Source organism: Panulirus ornatus, chromosome 22 (assembly GCF_036320965.1).
Source record: "Panulirus ornatus isolate Po-2019 chromosome 22, ASM3632096v1, whole genome shotgun sequence".
Lineage (NCBI taxonomy): Eukaryota > Metazoa > Arthropoda > Malacostraca > Decapoda > Palinuridae > Panulirus > Panulirus ornatus.
The window spans coordinates 6,621,796-6,638,425 of NC_092245.1; the positions used below are offsets into that span (position 1 = coordinate 6,621,796).

General features: G+C 42.0%; 1 protein-coding gene across 8 annotated transcripts in view; it reads left to right on the forward strand.

The window, feature by feature from the left end:
* Positions 1-16,630, forward strand: part of LOC139756514 (FAST kinase domain-containing protein 5, mitochondrial) — a 120,572-nt gene that overhangs the window by 67,536 nt on the left and 36,406 nt on the right. For all 8 annotated transcript variants that reach the window (XM_071675977.1, XM_071675974.1, XM_071675976.1 and 5 more), the window contains one exon: positions 12,643-12,872. In XM_071675977.1, coding sequence (XP_071532078.1) covers positions 12,643-12,872 — 230 coding nt within the window. The remainder of the gene's footprint in view (positions 1-12,642; positions 12,873-16,630) is intronic.

The window sequence follows — 16,630 nt, forward strand, 5'->3', positions numbered from 1 at the left end:
ATATATATATATATATATATATATATATATATATATATATATATATATTTTTTTTTTTTTTTTTTTTTTTTTTTTAAACTATTCGCCATTTCCCGCATTAGCGAGGTAGCTTTAAGAACAGAGGACTGGGCCTTTGGGGGAATATCCTCACCTGGCCCCCTTCTCTGTTCCTTCTTTTGGAAAAAAAAAAAAAAAAAAAAGAGAGGGGAGGATTTCCAGCCCCCCGCTCCCTCCCCTTTTAGTCGCCTTCTACGACACGCAGGGAATACGTGGGAAGTATTCTTTCTCCCCTATCCCCAGGGATATATATAAATATATATATATTATCCCTGGGGATAGGGGAGCAAGAATACTTCCCACGTATTCCCTGCGTGTCATAGAAGGCGACTAAAAGGGGAGGGAGTGGGGGGCTGGAAATCCTCCCCTCTCGTTTTTTTTTTAGTTTTCCAAAAAAAGGAACAGAGAATTGGGACAGGTGAGGGTAGTCCCTCAAAGGCCCAGTCCTCTGTTCTTAACGCTACCTTGCTAATGCGGGAAATGGCGAATAGTTTGAAAAAAAAATATATATATATATATATATATATATATATATATATATATATATATATTTTTTGCTTTGTCGCTGTCTCCCGCGTTTGCGAGGTAGCACAAGGAAACAGACGTAGGAAATGGCCCAACCCACCCCATATACATGTATATACATACACGTCCACACACGCAAATATACATACCTACACAGCTTTCCATGGTTTACCCCAGACGCTTCACATGCCCTGATTCAATCCACTGACAGCATGTCAACCCCGGTATACCACATCGATCCAATTCACTCTATTCCTTGCCCTCCTTTCACCCTCCTGCATGTTCAGGCCCCGATCACACAAAATCTTTTTCACTCCATCTTTCCACCTCCAATTTGGTCTCCCACTTCTCGTTCCCTCCACCTCCGACACATATATCCTCTTGGTCAATCTTTCCTCACTCATTCTCTCCGTGTGCCCATACCATTTCAAAACACCCTCATCTGCTCTCTCAACCACGCTCTTTTTATTTCCACACATCTCTCTTACCCTTACGTTACTTACTCGATCAAACCACCTCACACCACACATTGTCCTCAAATATCTCATTTCCAGCACATCCATCCTCCTGCGCACAACTCTATCCATAGCCCACGCCTCGCAACCATATAATATTTTTGGAACCACTATTCCTTCAAACATACCCATTTTTGCTTTCCGAGATAATGTTCTCGACTTCCACACATTCTTCAAGGGTCCCAGGATTTTCGCCCCCTCCCGCACCCTATGATCCACTTCCGCTTCCATGGTTCCATCCGCTGCCAGATCCACTCCCAGATATCTAAAACACTTCACTTCCTCCAGTTTTTCTCCATTCAAACTTACCTCCCAATTGACTTAACCCTCAACCCTACTGTACCTAATAACCTTGCTCTTATTCACATTTACTCTTAACTTTCTTCTTTCACACACTTTACCAAACTCAGTCACCAGCTTCTGCAGTTTCTCACATGAATCAGCCACCAGCGCTGTATCATCAGCGAACAACAACTGACTCACTTCCCAAGCTCTCTCATCCCCAACAGACTTCATACTTGCCCCTCTTTCCAAAACGCTTGCATTTACCTCCCTAACAACCCCATCCATAAACAAATTAAACAACCATGGAGACATCACACACCCCTGCCGCAAACCTACATTCACTGAGAACCAATCACTTTCCTCTCTTCCTACACGTACACATGCCTTACATCCTCGATAAAAACTTTTCACTGCTTCTAACAACTTGCCTCCCACACCATATATTCTTAATACCTTCCACAGAGCATCTCTATCAACTCTATCATATGCCTTCTCCAGATCCATAAATGCTACATACAAATCCATTTGCTTTTCTAAGTATTTCTCACATACATTCTTCAAAGCAAACACCTGATCCACACATCCTCTACCACTTCTGAAACCACACTGCTCTTCCCCAATCTGATGCTCTGTACATGCCTTCACCCTCTCAATCAATACCCTCCCATATAATTTACCAGAAATACTCAACAAACTTATACCTCTGTAATTTGAGCACTCACTCTTATCCCCTTTGCCTTTGTACAATGGCACTATGCACGCATTCCGCCAATCCTCAGGCACCTCACCATGAGTCATGCATGCATTAAATAACCTTACCAACCAGTCAGCAATACAGTCACCCCCTTTTTTAATAAATTCCATTGCAATACCATCCAAACCCGCTGCCTTGCCGGCTTTCATCTTCCGCAAAGCTTTTACTACCTCTTCTCTGTTTACCAAATCATTTTCCCTAATCCTCTCACTTTGCACACCACCTCGACCAAAACACCCTATATCTGCCACTCTATCATCAAAAACATTCAACAAACCTTCAAAATACTCACTCCATCTCCTTCTCACATCACCACTTCTTGTTATCACCTCCCCATTTGCGCCCTTCACTGAAGTTCCCATTTGCTCCCTTGTCTTACGCACTTTATTTACCTCCTTCCAGAACATCTTTTTATTCTCCCTAAAATTTAATGATACTCTCTCACCCCAACTCTCATTTGCCCTCTTTTTCACTTCTTGCACCTTTCTCTTGACCTCCTGTCTCTTTCTTTTATACATCTCCCACTCAATTTCATTTTTTCCCTGCAAAAATCGTCCAAATGCCCCTCTATTCTCTTTCACTAATAATCTTACTTCTTCATCCCACCACACTACCCTTTCTAATCAACCCATTTCCCACTCTTCTCATGCCACAAGCATCTTTTGCGCAATCCATCACTGATTCCCTAAATACATCCCATTCCTCCCCACTCCCCTTACTTCCATTATTCTCACCTTTTTCCATTCTGTACTCAGTCTCTCCTGGTACTTCCTCACACAAGTCTCCTTCCCAAGCTCACTTACTCTCACCACCCTCTTCACCCCAACATTCACTCTTCTTTTCTGAAAACCCATACAAATCTTCTCCTTAGCCTCCACAAGATAATGATCAGACATCCCTCCAGTTGCACCTCTCAGCACATTAACATCCAAAAGTCTCTCTTTTACGTGCCTGTCAATTAACACGTAATCCAATAACGCTCTCTGGCCATCTCTCCTACTTACATATGTATACTTATGTATATCTCGCTTTTTAAACCAGGCATTCCCAATCACCAGTCCTTTTTCAGCACATAAATCTACAAGCTCTTCACCATTTCCATTTACAACACTGAACACCCCATGTATACCAATTATTCCCTCAACTGCCACATTACTCACCTTTGCATTCAAATCACCCATCACTATAACCCGGTCTTGTGCATCAAAACCACTAACACACTCATTCAGCTGCTCCCAAAACACTTGCCTCTCATGATCTTTCTTCTCATGCCCAGGTGCATATGCACCAATAATCACCCATCTCTCTCCATCAACTTTCAGTTTTACCCATATTAATCGAGAATTTACTTTCTTACATTCTATCACATACTCCCACAACTCCTGTTTCAGGAGTACTGCTACTCCTTCCCATGCTCTTGTCCTCTCACTAACCCCTGACTTTATTCCCACGACATTCCCAAACCACCCTTCCCCTTTACCCTTTAGCTTCGTTTCACTCAGAGCCAAAACATCCAGGTTCCTTTCCTCAAACATACTACCTATCTCTCCTTTTTTCCCATCTTGGTTACATCCACACACATTTAGACACCCCAGTCTGAGCCTTTGAGGAGGATGAGCACTCCCCGCGTGACTCCTTCTTCTGTTTCCCATTTTAGAAAGTTAAAAAAAATACAAGGAGGGGAGGATTTCTGGCCCTCTGCTCCCGTCCCCTCTAGTCGCCTTCTACGACACGCGAGGAATGCGTGGGAAGTATTCTTTCACCCCTATCCCCAGGGATAATATATATATATATATACATATATATATATACACAAATACGCACATATACACACACACACACACATATACATATATATACATATGAAAATGTAAGAAACAATTTAGAAAACTGAAACTTCTAGCTTGAAATGAAATGAAAAAATGAATGTCACATAATGGTTCAACCTCTGGCTATGGAAAAGGGAAATGTATAATTTATTGACACAAACGTCAATAGTAGTTCTCATCAATTTAACCACTGTGTCAATAAGCTTCAATGTCTAAGCTACAGTTTTTCCAATTTCACTATTTTCTTGTGAAAGCACCATGTATGAAAACTATCACTCCAGTAACACAACTATAAGGAAAGGATCACAATTTTGCACGTGATCAAGTATATTCCTAAGAATCCACAGGAAAATGAAACACGATAAGTTCCCAAGTGCACTTTCGTGTAATAATCACATCATCAGGGGAGACACGAGAGAAATATAGCATTCAGTTGATATACAATGAAGAGACGTAGCTAGGACGCCATTTGGAAAAAATACAGGCAACGAGTGTATCATAAACTTGTCATTTTACAAATTTTATCAACTAAGATTATAATTCTTTGTGTATATAATGATAGAAGATTCAGTGATATTTCTCATGGTAATAGAGTAAGAGTTAATAACTGAGATGGCATTACTCCAGTCAATACAGTGATCACGTTAAAAACTGTGATCATTGTATTGACTGCAATAATGCCATCCCAGTTATTAACTCTAACTCTATTCTTTTTTCTTTCATACTATTCGCCATTTCCCGCATTAGCGAGGTAGCGCCAAGAACAGAGGACTGAGCCTTAGAGGGAATATCCTCACCTGAACCCCTTCTCTGTTTCTTCTTTTGGAAAATTAGAAAAAAAACGAGAGGGAAGGATTTCCAGCCCCCGCTCCCTTTCCTTTTAGACGCCTTCTACGACACGCAGGGAATACGAGAGAAGTATTCTTTCTCCCCTATCCCCAGGGATAACTAACTCTATTACCATGAGAAATATCATTGAACCTTCTATTATTGAATACACAAAGAATTATTTATTCATTTATATATTATACTTTGTCGCTGTCTCCTGCGTTAGCAAGGTAGCGCAAGGAAACAGACGAAAGAAATGGCCCACCCCACCCACATACACATATATATACATACATGTCCACACACAGCACATATAAATTCCTATACATCTCAACGTATACATATTTATACACAGACATATACATATATAGTGTCGGCGGAAAAAAATGACACCTACAATGAAAACGAACACCAAATATGGGAAATAGGGGAAAAAAAATGATCAATCAGGGATTTTTATTCATCCTAATACTTTGTGATGTCTCCTCTGAGCTTCCTAATTTTTTCAAGATGGTCTGGCATGCTCCAGGCCAAGGATTTGAAGTATTCTTTGTCAATATTTTTCTACACCTTGGTGATCACCTCTTTTATGCATGGGATGGACGTCGTCTGCATAAGGGATAACTCATGCTGGATGTGTGCCCAGGCATTCTCAATCGGGTTGAGATCTGGGGAATTTCCCGCCCACTCACGCACTTCGATGTTTGTGTCTTCCAGGCACTTTTTGATGAGGTCTGAGCCATGACAAGGGGCCCCATCATGCATAAACACGCCTTCGGGCCGATGAAGGTCATAAAAATGGTGCCTGTGATCCTTCAGCACATCCAAATAATTAGCAGTGTCTCGTTTTTAGGGAGAAAAAATAAATCCCCAGCTCTGTTGGTGCCAATGAAAATTCCCCAAACCATCACTGAAGGAGGGTATTTGACGACTTTTCCGGTGTATCTAGGGTGGTAGCGGTTGGAGTTTGGGCTTCTGTGGCAGCGCATAACACAAACACACTGTCTTGAAGATCGATTCATTGGAGAAACAGGTCTGCATCCATTTCTCTGGGGTCCAGTCTTGGTATCTTCGTGCAAATTGAAGTCTACGGCACTTCATGCCGGCTTTTACAAGTGGCTTCACTGCTGTATGTTGTGACGGGAGGTAGAGGTGACGCTGTAAGCGTTCATGAATGGTGCGCCCTGCCGTCAGTGAGAAGCCTCAAGACGGTCGACCAAGAACGTCCAACTCGGACACAAATATCTTTAATGGAGACGTTTTCCTCCCTCAGAGCGAAGATACGGGACCTCTCCTCCTTCAACGTCATAGTTCGACCCATATTTACTAATGTGGGGCACTATGGGGACAAGCAATGGCATTGGGCGGTATCTTGGAGGTAGCACAGGCAGGAGTGCCAAAATGATATGTCCACACACCGCAGAGTTTTCAGGCAACTGGGGCAGTCAGTTGCCCTGGGCTACGTTCGAGGTGTGAAAACATTCCAGATGTCGCCAGAGAGAGCCACCACTAACATGAGGTGGTTTGTGGCGGTCTTTTTTGAGATGTATTTTCCATTGCGTTTCATTGGGATGTGTCATTTCTTTCCGCCGACACTGTACACATGTACATGATTCATACTGTCTGCCCTTACTCATTCCTGTCGCCACCCCACCACTCATGAAATGACAATCTCCACCCCCCGGCATGTGCGCGAGGGAGGGCTAGGAAACGACAACAAAGGCCACATTCATTCACTCTCAGTCTCTAGCTGTCATGTATAATGCACCAAAACCACAGCTCCCTTTCCACATCCAAGCCCCACAAAACTTTCCATGGTTTACCCCAGACACTTCACATGCCCTGGTTCAATCCATTGTCTGCATGTTGACCCCGGTATGACACATCGTTCCAATTCACTCTATTCTATGCACGCCTTTCACCCCCCTGCATGTTCAGGCCCCGATCACTTAAAATCTTTTTCACTCCATCTTTCCACCTCCAATTTGGTCTCCCACTTCTCCTTGTTCCCTCCACCTCTGACATATATATCCTCTTTGTCAATCTTTCCTCACTCATTTTCTCCATGTGACCAAACCATTTCAGAACACCCTCTTCTGCTCTCTCAACCACACTCTTTTTTATTACCACTCATCTCTCTTACCCTTTCATTACTTACTTGATCAAACCACCTCACACCACATATTGTCCTCAAACATCTCATTTCCAGCACATCCACTCTCCTCCGCACAACTCTATCTATAGCCCATGCCTCACAACCATATAACATTGTTGGAACCTCTATCCTTTCAAACATACCCATTTTTGCTTTCCAAGAAAACATTCTCACCTTCCACGGATTTTTCAATGCTCCAAGAACTTTCACCCCCTTTCCCACCCTATGATTCACTCCTGCTTCCATGGTTCCATCCGCTGCCAAATCCACTCCCAGATATCTAAAACACTTCAATTCCTCCAGTTTTTCTCCTTTCAAAACTTACCTCTCAGTTTTCTTGTCCCTCAACCCTACTCTACCTAATTACCTTCCTCTTATTCACATTTACCATCAGCTTTCTTCTTTCACACACTTTACCAAACTAAGTCACCAGCTTCTGCAGTTTCTCACCCAAATCAGCCACCAGTGCTGTATCATCAGCAAACAAAAACTGACTCACTTCCCAAGCTCTCTCATCCCCAGCAGACTACATACTTGCCCCTCTCTCCAAAACTCTTGCATCTACCTCCCTAACAACTTCATCCATAAACAAATTAAACAGCCATGGAGACATCACGCACCCCTGCTGCAAACCAATATTGACTGAGAACCAATCACTTTCCTCTCTTCCTACTCGTACACATGCCTTACATCCTCGATAAAAACTTTTCACAGCTTCTGACAACTTGCCTCCCACACCATATGTCCTTAATACCTTCCACAGAGCATCTCTATCAACTCTATCATATGCCTTCTCCAGATCCATAAATGCTACATACAAATCCATTTGCTTTTCTGAGCATTTCTCACATACATTCGTCAAAGCAAACACCTGATCCACACATCCTCTACCACTTCTGAAACCACACTGCTCTTCCCCAATCTGATGCTCTGTACATGCCTTCACCCTCCCATATAATTTCCCAGGAATATTCAACAAACTTATACCTCTGTAATTTGAGCACTCACTCTTATCCCCTTTGCCTTTGTACAATGGCACTATGCATGCATCCCGCCAATCCTCAGGCACCTCACCATGAGTCATACCTGCGTTAGATATCCTTACCAACCAGTCAACAACCCAGTCACCCCTTTTTTAATAAATTCCACTGCAATACCATCCAAACCCGCTGCCTTGCCGGCTTTCATCTTTTGCAAAGCTTTTACTTCCTCTTCTCTATTTACCAAATCATTCTCCCTAACCCTCTCTTCGCAAACCATCTCGACCAAAACACCCTATATCTGCCACTCTATCATCTAACACATTCAACAAACCTTCAAAATACTCACTCTATCTCCTTCTCACATCACCACTACTTGTTTATCACCTCCCCATTATCCCCCTTCACTGATGTTCTCATTTTTTCCCTTATCTTACTCACTTTATTTACCCCTTTGCAAAACATCTTTTTATTCTCCCTGAAATTTAATGATACTCTCTCACCCCAACTCTCATTTGCCCTCTTTTTCACCTTTTGCACCTTTCTCTTGACCTCCTGTCTCTTTCCTTTTTTACATCTCCCAGTCATTTGCACTAATTACCTGCAAAACACGTCAAAATGCCTCTCTCTTCTCTTTCACTAATAATCTTACTTCTTCATCCCACCACTCACTACCCTTTCTAATCTGCCCACTTCCTCTCTCTCTCTCTCTCTCTCTCTCTCTCTCTCTCTCTCTCTCTCTCTCTCTCTCTCTCTCTCTCTCTCTCTCTTTCAGTTATTATTATTATTATTATGCTTTGTCGCTGTCTCCCGCGTTTGCGAGGTAGCGCAAGGAAACAGACGAAAGAAATGGCCCAACCCACCCCATACACATGTATATACATACATGTCCACACATGCAAATATACATACCTATACATCTCAATGTACACATATATATACACACAGACATATACATATATACACATGTACATAATTCATACTGTCTGCCCCTATTTATTCCCATCGCCACCTCACCACACATGGAATAACATCCCCCTCCCCCCCTCATGTGTGCAAGGTAGCACTAGGAAAAGACAACAAAGGCCCCATTTGTTCACACTCATTCTCTAGCTGTCATGTAATAATGCACTGAAACCACAGCTCCCTTTCCCCATCCAGGCCCCATAGAACTTTCCATGGTTTACCCCAGACGCTTCACATGCCCTGATTCAATCCATTGACAGTACGTCGACCCCTCTCTTTATATATATATATATATATTCCTAAGAGTCCATGGGGAAAATGAAACACAAAAAGTTCCCAAATGCACTTTCGTGTAATACTCACATCATCAGGGGAGACACAAGAGAGAAATGTAACAGTCAGTTGATATACAACGAAGAGACGTAGCTAGGACGCCATTTGGTAAACATACAATTGTCCAAGACAGACAATGAGTGTATGATAAACTTATCACTTTACAAATTTTATCAATGATAAAGTTATCGAATTTGTATAGACCATCACTAATATTAAGATTATAATTTATCCCTGGGGATAGGGGAGAAAGAATACTTCCCATGCATTCCTCACGTGTCGTACAAGGCGAATAAAGGGGACCAGAGCGGGGGCTAGAAACCCTCCCCTCCTTGTATTTTAACTTTCTAAATGGGGAAACAGAAGGAGTCATGCGGGGAGTGCTCATCCTCCTCAGAGGCTCAGATTGGGGTGTCTAAATGTGTGTGGATGTAAGCAAGATGGGAAAAAAGGAGAGATAGGTAGTATGTTTGAGGAAAGGAACCTGGATGTTTTGGCTCTGAGCGAAACGAAGCTCGAGGGTAAAGGGGAAGAGTGGTTTGGGAATGTCTTGGCAGCAAAGTCAGGGGTTAGTGAGAGGACAAGAGCAAGGGAAGGAGTAGCACTATTCCTAAAACAGGAGTTGTGGGAGTATGTGATAGAGTGTAAGAAAGTAAACTCTAGATTGATATGGGTAAAACTGAAAGTGGAGGGAGAGAGATGGGTGATTATTGGTGCATATGCACCTGGGCATGAGAAGAAAGATCATGAGAGACAAGTGTTTTGGGAGCAGCTGAGTGAGTTTGTTAGTAGTTTTGATGCATGAGACTGGGTTATTGTGATGGGTGATTTGAATGCAAAGGTGAGTAATGTGGCAGTTGAGGGAATGATTGGTGTACATGGGGTGTTCAGTGTTGTAAATGGAAATGGGGAAGAACTTGTAGATTTATGTGCTGAAAAAGGACTGGTGATTGGGAATACCTGATTTAGAAAGATAGATGTACATAAGTATACCTATGTAAGTAGGAGAGATGGCCAGAGAGCGTTATTGGATCACGTGTTAATTTATAGGCACGCGAAAGAGAGACTTTTGGAAGTTAATGTGCTGAGAGGTGCAAGTGGAGGGATGTCTGATCATTATCTTGTGGAGGCGAAAGTGAAGATTTGTAGAGGTTTTCAGAAAAGTAGAGAGAATGTTGGGGTGAAGAGAGTGGTGAGAGTAAATGAGCTTGGGAAGGGGACTTGTGTGAGGAAGTACTTGGAGAGACTGAGTACAGAATGGAAAAAGGTGAGAACAAAGGAGGTAAGGGGAGAGAGGGAGGAATGGGATGTATTTAGGGAAGCATTGATGGCTTGCGCAAAAGATGCTTGTGGCATGAGAAGTGTGGGAGGTGGGCAGATTAAAAAGGGTAGTGAGTGGTGGGATGAAGAAGTAAGATTATTTGTGAAAGAGAAGAGAGAGGCATTTGGATGATTTTTGCAGGAAAATAATGCAAATGAGTGGGAGATGTATAAAAGAAAGAGGCAGGAGGTCAAGAGAAAGGTGGAAAAGGTGAAAAAGAGGGCAAATGAGAGTTGGGGTGAGAGAGTATCATTAAATTTTGGGGAGAATAAAAAGATGTTCTGGAAGGAGGTAAATAAAGTGCGTAAGACAAGGGAACAAATGGGAACTTCAGTGAAGGGTGCAAATGGGGAGGTGATAACAAGTAGTGGTGATGTGAGAAGGAGATGGAGTGAGTATTTTGAAGGTTTGTTGAATGTGTTTGATGATAAGAGTGGCAGATATAGGGTGTTTTGGTCAAGGTGGTGTGCAAAGTGAGAGAGTTAGGGAGAATGATTTGGTAAACAGAGAAGAGGTAGTAAAAGCTTTGCGGAAGATGAAAGCCAGCAAGGCAGCGGGTTTGGATGGTATTGCATTGGAATTTATTAAAAAGTGGGTGACTGTACTGTTGACTGGCTGATAAGGTTATTTAATGTATGTATGACTCATGGTGAGTTGCCTGAGGATTGGCAGGAGCTTGCACAGTGCCATTGTACAAAGGCAAAGGGGATAAAAGTGAGTGCACAAATTACAGAGGTATAAGTTTGTTGAGTATTCCTGGTAAATTATATAGGAGGGTATTGATTGAGAGGGTGAAGGCATATACAGAGCATCAGATTGGGGAAGAGCATTCAAATCACCCATCACTGTAACCCGGTCTTGTGCATCAAAACTACTAACACATTCACTCAGCTGGTCCCAGCACTTGCCTCTCATGATCTTTCTTCTCATGCCCAGGTGCATGTGCACCAATAATCACCCATCTCTCTCCATCCGTTTTCAGTTTTACCCATATCAATCTAGAGTTTACTTTCTTACACTCTATCACATACTCCCACCACTCCTGTTGTAGGAGTAGTGCTACTCCTTCCCTTGCACTTGTCCTCTCACTAACCCCTGACTTTACTTCCAAGACATTCCCAAACCACTCTTCCCCTTTACCCTTGAGCTTCGTTTCACTCAGAGCCAAAACATCCAGGTTCCTTTCCTCAAACATACTATTTATCCTTTTTTTTCATCTTGGTTACGTCCACACACGTTTAGACACCCCAATCTGAGCCTTCGAGGAGGATGAGCACTCCACGTGTGACTCTTTCTTCTGTTTCCCCTTTTAGAAAGTTAAAATACAAGGAGTTGAGGGTTTCTATCCCCCCCGTTCCTGTCCCCTTTAGTTGCCTTGTACGACACGTGAGGAATGCGTGGGAAGTATTTTTTTCCCCTATCCCCAGCATAACAGTATAATTTGAACACTCACCTTTAATCTTCTCGCTTTTATACATTAGCACTACACATGGTTTTTGCCAGTCCTCGGGCACTATGCCATGAGCCATACATACATTGAAAATCCTAACTAGCCAATCAACAGCATAGTCATTTGCCTTATTAGGATTTTCAGTGTATGTAAAGATCTTGGTGAGGATTGTTGGAATGCTTATTTAGTTCCATTATATAAAAATAAGGGAGATTTTCAACATATGGAATGATTTACCAGTTGATGAATGTTTTGCTTCAAGTCCAAGACTGACATTGTGTGTGCCTCCTTAGTTGTATATAAATTTTGCAGGTTTTTCTGTTTAAGTCATCTGTTTGCCATCCTACTCTTACCATACAGATTTGTGAGTTTCTGATCCCTTCCACTGTCACAAAGCTTCCAGTGGCCTGTTACTGTTTGAATTCTTTTGTATTCACAGCCCATGGCTGACCATCATCTCCCTACATGTCATTTTTGTGTGCATGATTCTTCCATTGCATTTGATCCTGAATCAAATGCATACTTTTCCAGGGCCTTTGTCTTCTCTTTATCCCCTTAGCTGTACTATAATGTCATTTCTCCCCATTCTTTTATCAGCCATATGTTCTACATGAGTAACAATAATGTTTTTGGGTTTCCTACAGATTTGGTATTTTGCACAACCTACGATGGTGAACCTGCTGCAATACCCGAAGAGTACCTAAATTCTGCTCCAACTTCACTGAAACGTCCCATAGAATACATGAAAGATCTACAGTGGAATGTTGTTATTGTTGCAGGACGCAATTCTTTCATTCGCAGTACTGATATCTTACGAGGCAATATACACATGAAGAAGAGACAGCTGAAGAGATTAGGTTATCATGTTTGTGTGGTAAGTTTCTTTTTATGTAAGGTAAATTTTACTTTTGTATCCTTAGCTTTATTGTATATTAACTCATATATAATATTGTGTGGTATAATGTCATGAAGAAAATACCAGGAGAGATTGAGTGTAGAATGGCAAAGTGAAACAAGGGGATTGGGTTAGGATTAGGAGGAGGTTTATAGGGAAGCAGTGCTGACATGTGCAAGAGATGCATGTGGCATGTGAAAGGTTGAAGGTGGGCAGAGTAGAAAGAGTAATGAGTAGTCGAATGAAGAAGTGAAGTTGCTATTGAAAGAGTAAAGAGAGTTGCTTGGGCAGTACTTGCAGGGAAGGAGTGCAAGTAATTGGGGGATGTACAAGAGAAAGTGGCAGGAGGCCAAGAAGAAGGTGCTGGGGTTGAAAAAGAGAGCAAATGAGAGTTGGGTGAGTGAGTATCACTAAACTTTAGGGAGATTACGTTCTTTTGGAAGGAGATTGATAATGTATGAAAAACAAGAGAACCAATAAAAACATTGAAGGAAGCAGAAGGGGAAGTGATAAGTGGTAGTGATGAAATGAGGAAGAGATAGAGTATTTTGAAAGACTGTTGAATGTGTTTGATGATAGGGGTGACAGATGTAGGTTTTTTGGTTTGGAGTGGTATGCAAAGTGAGAGAGTCATTGAGAGTGGTTTGATGAAGAGAGAAGAGTTGGTGAATGCCTTAAGTAAAATGAAATGTGGCAAGACATCTGGAGTGGATGGTACTGAAACTGAATTTATTAAGAAAGGGGGTGATTGTGTTGATTGGTTAGTTAGGATTTTGATTATGGATGGATCATGGTGAGGCACCTGAGGATTGGTAGAATGCATGTTTAGTGCCATTGTAAAAGGCAAGGGAAATGTTGTGTGTTCAGACTACAGAGGTAAAAGTTTGTAGATTGTAGCTGGTAAGTTGTATGGGAGAGTAGTGATTGGGAGAATAAAGGTATGTACAAAGCAACAGATTATGGAGAAGCAGTGTAGTTCTAGAAGTAGAAGGGGATGTACACATCCGTTGTATGCTTTAAAGAATGTGTGAAAAATACTTAGAGAAACAGTTTGATTTGTATGTGGCAATTATGGATCTGTTGAAAGCATATGTTTGATAGAAATGCCATGTGGAAGGTCTTGAGAATGTATGGTGTGGGAAGAAAGCTGCTAGAAGCAGTAGGAAGTCTTTGGCAAGGGTATAAAGCATGTGCATGAGTAGGAAGAGAGGAGAGTGCATGGTTCCAAGTGAAGGTTGGTCTCCAGCAGGGGAGTGTAACATCACCATTCCAGTTTGATTTGTTTGTGGATGAGTTGATGAGAGATAGATGCATGAGTCTTGGAGAAAGCGGTAAGTATGCACTTTGTAAGGTATGAGAAATGAATCCGTTGTTTGCTGATTGTATAGCACTTGTTGCAGATTTGAGTGAGAAACTGCATGTTGGTGATTGAGTTTGGAAAAATGTGTTAAAGGAAGAAGCTGAGTGTAATTGTGAATAAAAGCAAAGTTATCAGGTTTAGCATAGTTGAGGGACTTATTAATTGGGATGTAAGTTTGAAAGGAGAAGAGTTGGGAGGAAGGGAAGTGTTGAAGATACCTGGAAATGGACATGGCAGTGTATTGAATCATAGAAGCAAAAGTGATCATAAGGTGGGTGAGGAGGCGAAGGTTCTAGGAATGCTGAAGAACGTCTGGAAAGAGATAACATTATCTGGGAAGGCAAAAATAGGTATATTATTAACACTTAGTACCAATGATGTTTACCTATGTATTGATGAGGTTGTAAGCTGAGCATCACTGATTCTTAATTTTGAAGAGTACTTTGGGAAACATGTCAGATATTGAAAACATGGATGAAAGATTTAAAAAAGGCTTTGCTAGATACTAGAGTTATGAAAGGATTATTTGGAGACTTACATTAGCCTACAGTTGGACAAAATCATCTAACTCAAGGCTTATTTTATGATAAAGTGTTGAATATTCATTTAATTAATTGAGTACTGTACTGAAAAGAAAAAACAGAATGGTTGTATGAGTACTTACCATTAACGTATACAGCTGAAAGCACACTAGGCCTGAAGAATGTTTGAAGCATATTTATTTATATTTTATATTTATTTATTTTGCTTTGTCGCTGTCTCCAGCGTTTGCGAGGTAGCACAAGGAAACAGACGAAAGAAATGGCCCAACCCACCCCCATACATATGTATATACATACACGTCCACACACGCAAATATACATACCTATACATATCAATGTACACATATATATACACACATAGACACATACATATATACCCATGCAAACAATTCACACTGTCTGCCTTTATTCATTCCCATCGCCACCTCGCCACACATGGAAAACCATCCCCCTCCCCCCCTCATGTGTGCGAGGTAGCGCTAGGAAAAGACAACAAAGGCCCCATTTCGTTCACACTCAGTCTCGAGCTGTCATGCAATAATGCCCGAAACCACAGCTCCCTTTCCACATCCAGGCCCCACACAACTTTCCATGGTTTACCCCAGACGCTTCACATGCCCTGATTCAATCCACTGACAGCACGTCAACCCCGGTATACCACATTGATCCAATTCACTCTATTCCTTTCCCGCCTTTCACCCTCCTGCATGTTCAGGCCCCCATCACTCAAAATCTTTTTCACTCCATCTTTCCACCTCCAATTTGGTCTCCCACTTCTCTTCGTTCCCTCCACCTCCGACACATATATCCTCTTGGTCAATCTTTCCTCACTCATTCTCTCCATGTGCCCAAACCATTTCAAAACACCCTCTTCTGCTCTCTCAACCACGCTCTTTTTATTTCCACACATCTCTCTTACCCTTACATTGCTTACTCGATCAAACCACCTCACACCACACATTGTCCTCAAACATCTCATTTCCAGCACATCCACCCTCCTGCGCACAACTCTATCCATAGCCCACGCCTTGCGACCATACAACATTGTTGGAACCACTATTCCTTCAAACATACCCATTTTTGCTTTCGGAGATAATGTTCTCGACTTCCACACATTCTTCAAGGCTCCCAGGATTTTCGCCCACTCCCCCACCCTATGATTCACTTCCGCTTCCATGGTTCCATCCGCTGAGAGATCCACTCCCAGATATCTAAAACACTTTACTTCCTCCAGTTTTTCTCCATTCAAACTTACCTCCCAATTGACTTGACCCCCAACCCTACTGTACCTAATTACCTTGCTCTTATTCACATTTACTCTTAACTTTCTTCTTTCACGCACTTTACCAAACTCAGTCACCAGCTTCTGCAGTTTCTCACGTGAATCAGCCACCAGCGCTATATCATCAGTGAACAACAACTGACTCACTTCCCAAGCTCTCTCATCCACAACAGACTTCATACTTGCCCCTCTTTTCAAAACTCTTGCATTACCTCCCTAACAACCCCATCCATAAACAAATTAAACAACCATGGAGACATCACACACCCCTGCCGCAAACCTACATTCACTGAGAACCAATCACTTTCCTCTCTTCTCCTACACGTATGCATGCCTTACATCCTCGATAAAAACTTTTCACTGCTTCTAACAACTTTCCTCCCACACCATATATTCTTAATACCTTCCACAGAGCATCTCTATCAACTCTATCATATGCCTTCTCCAGATCCATAAATGCTACATACAAATCCATTTGCTTTTCTAAGTATTTCTTACATACATTCTTCAAAGCAAACACCTGATCCACACATCCTCTACCACTTCTGAAACC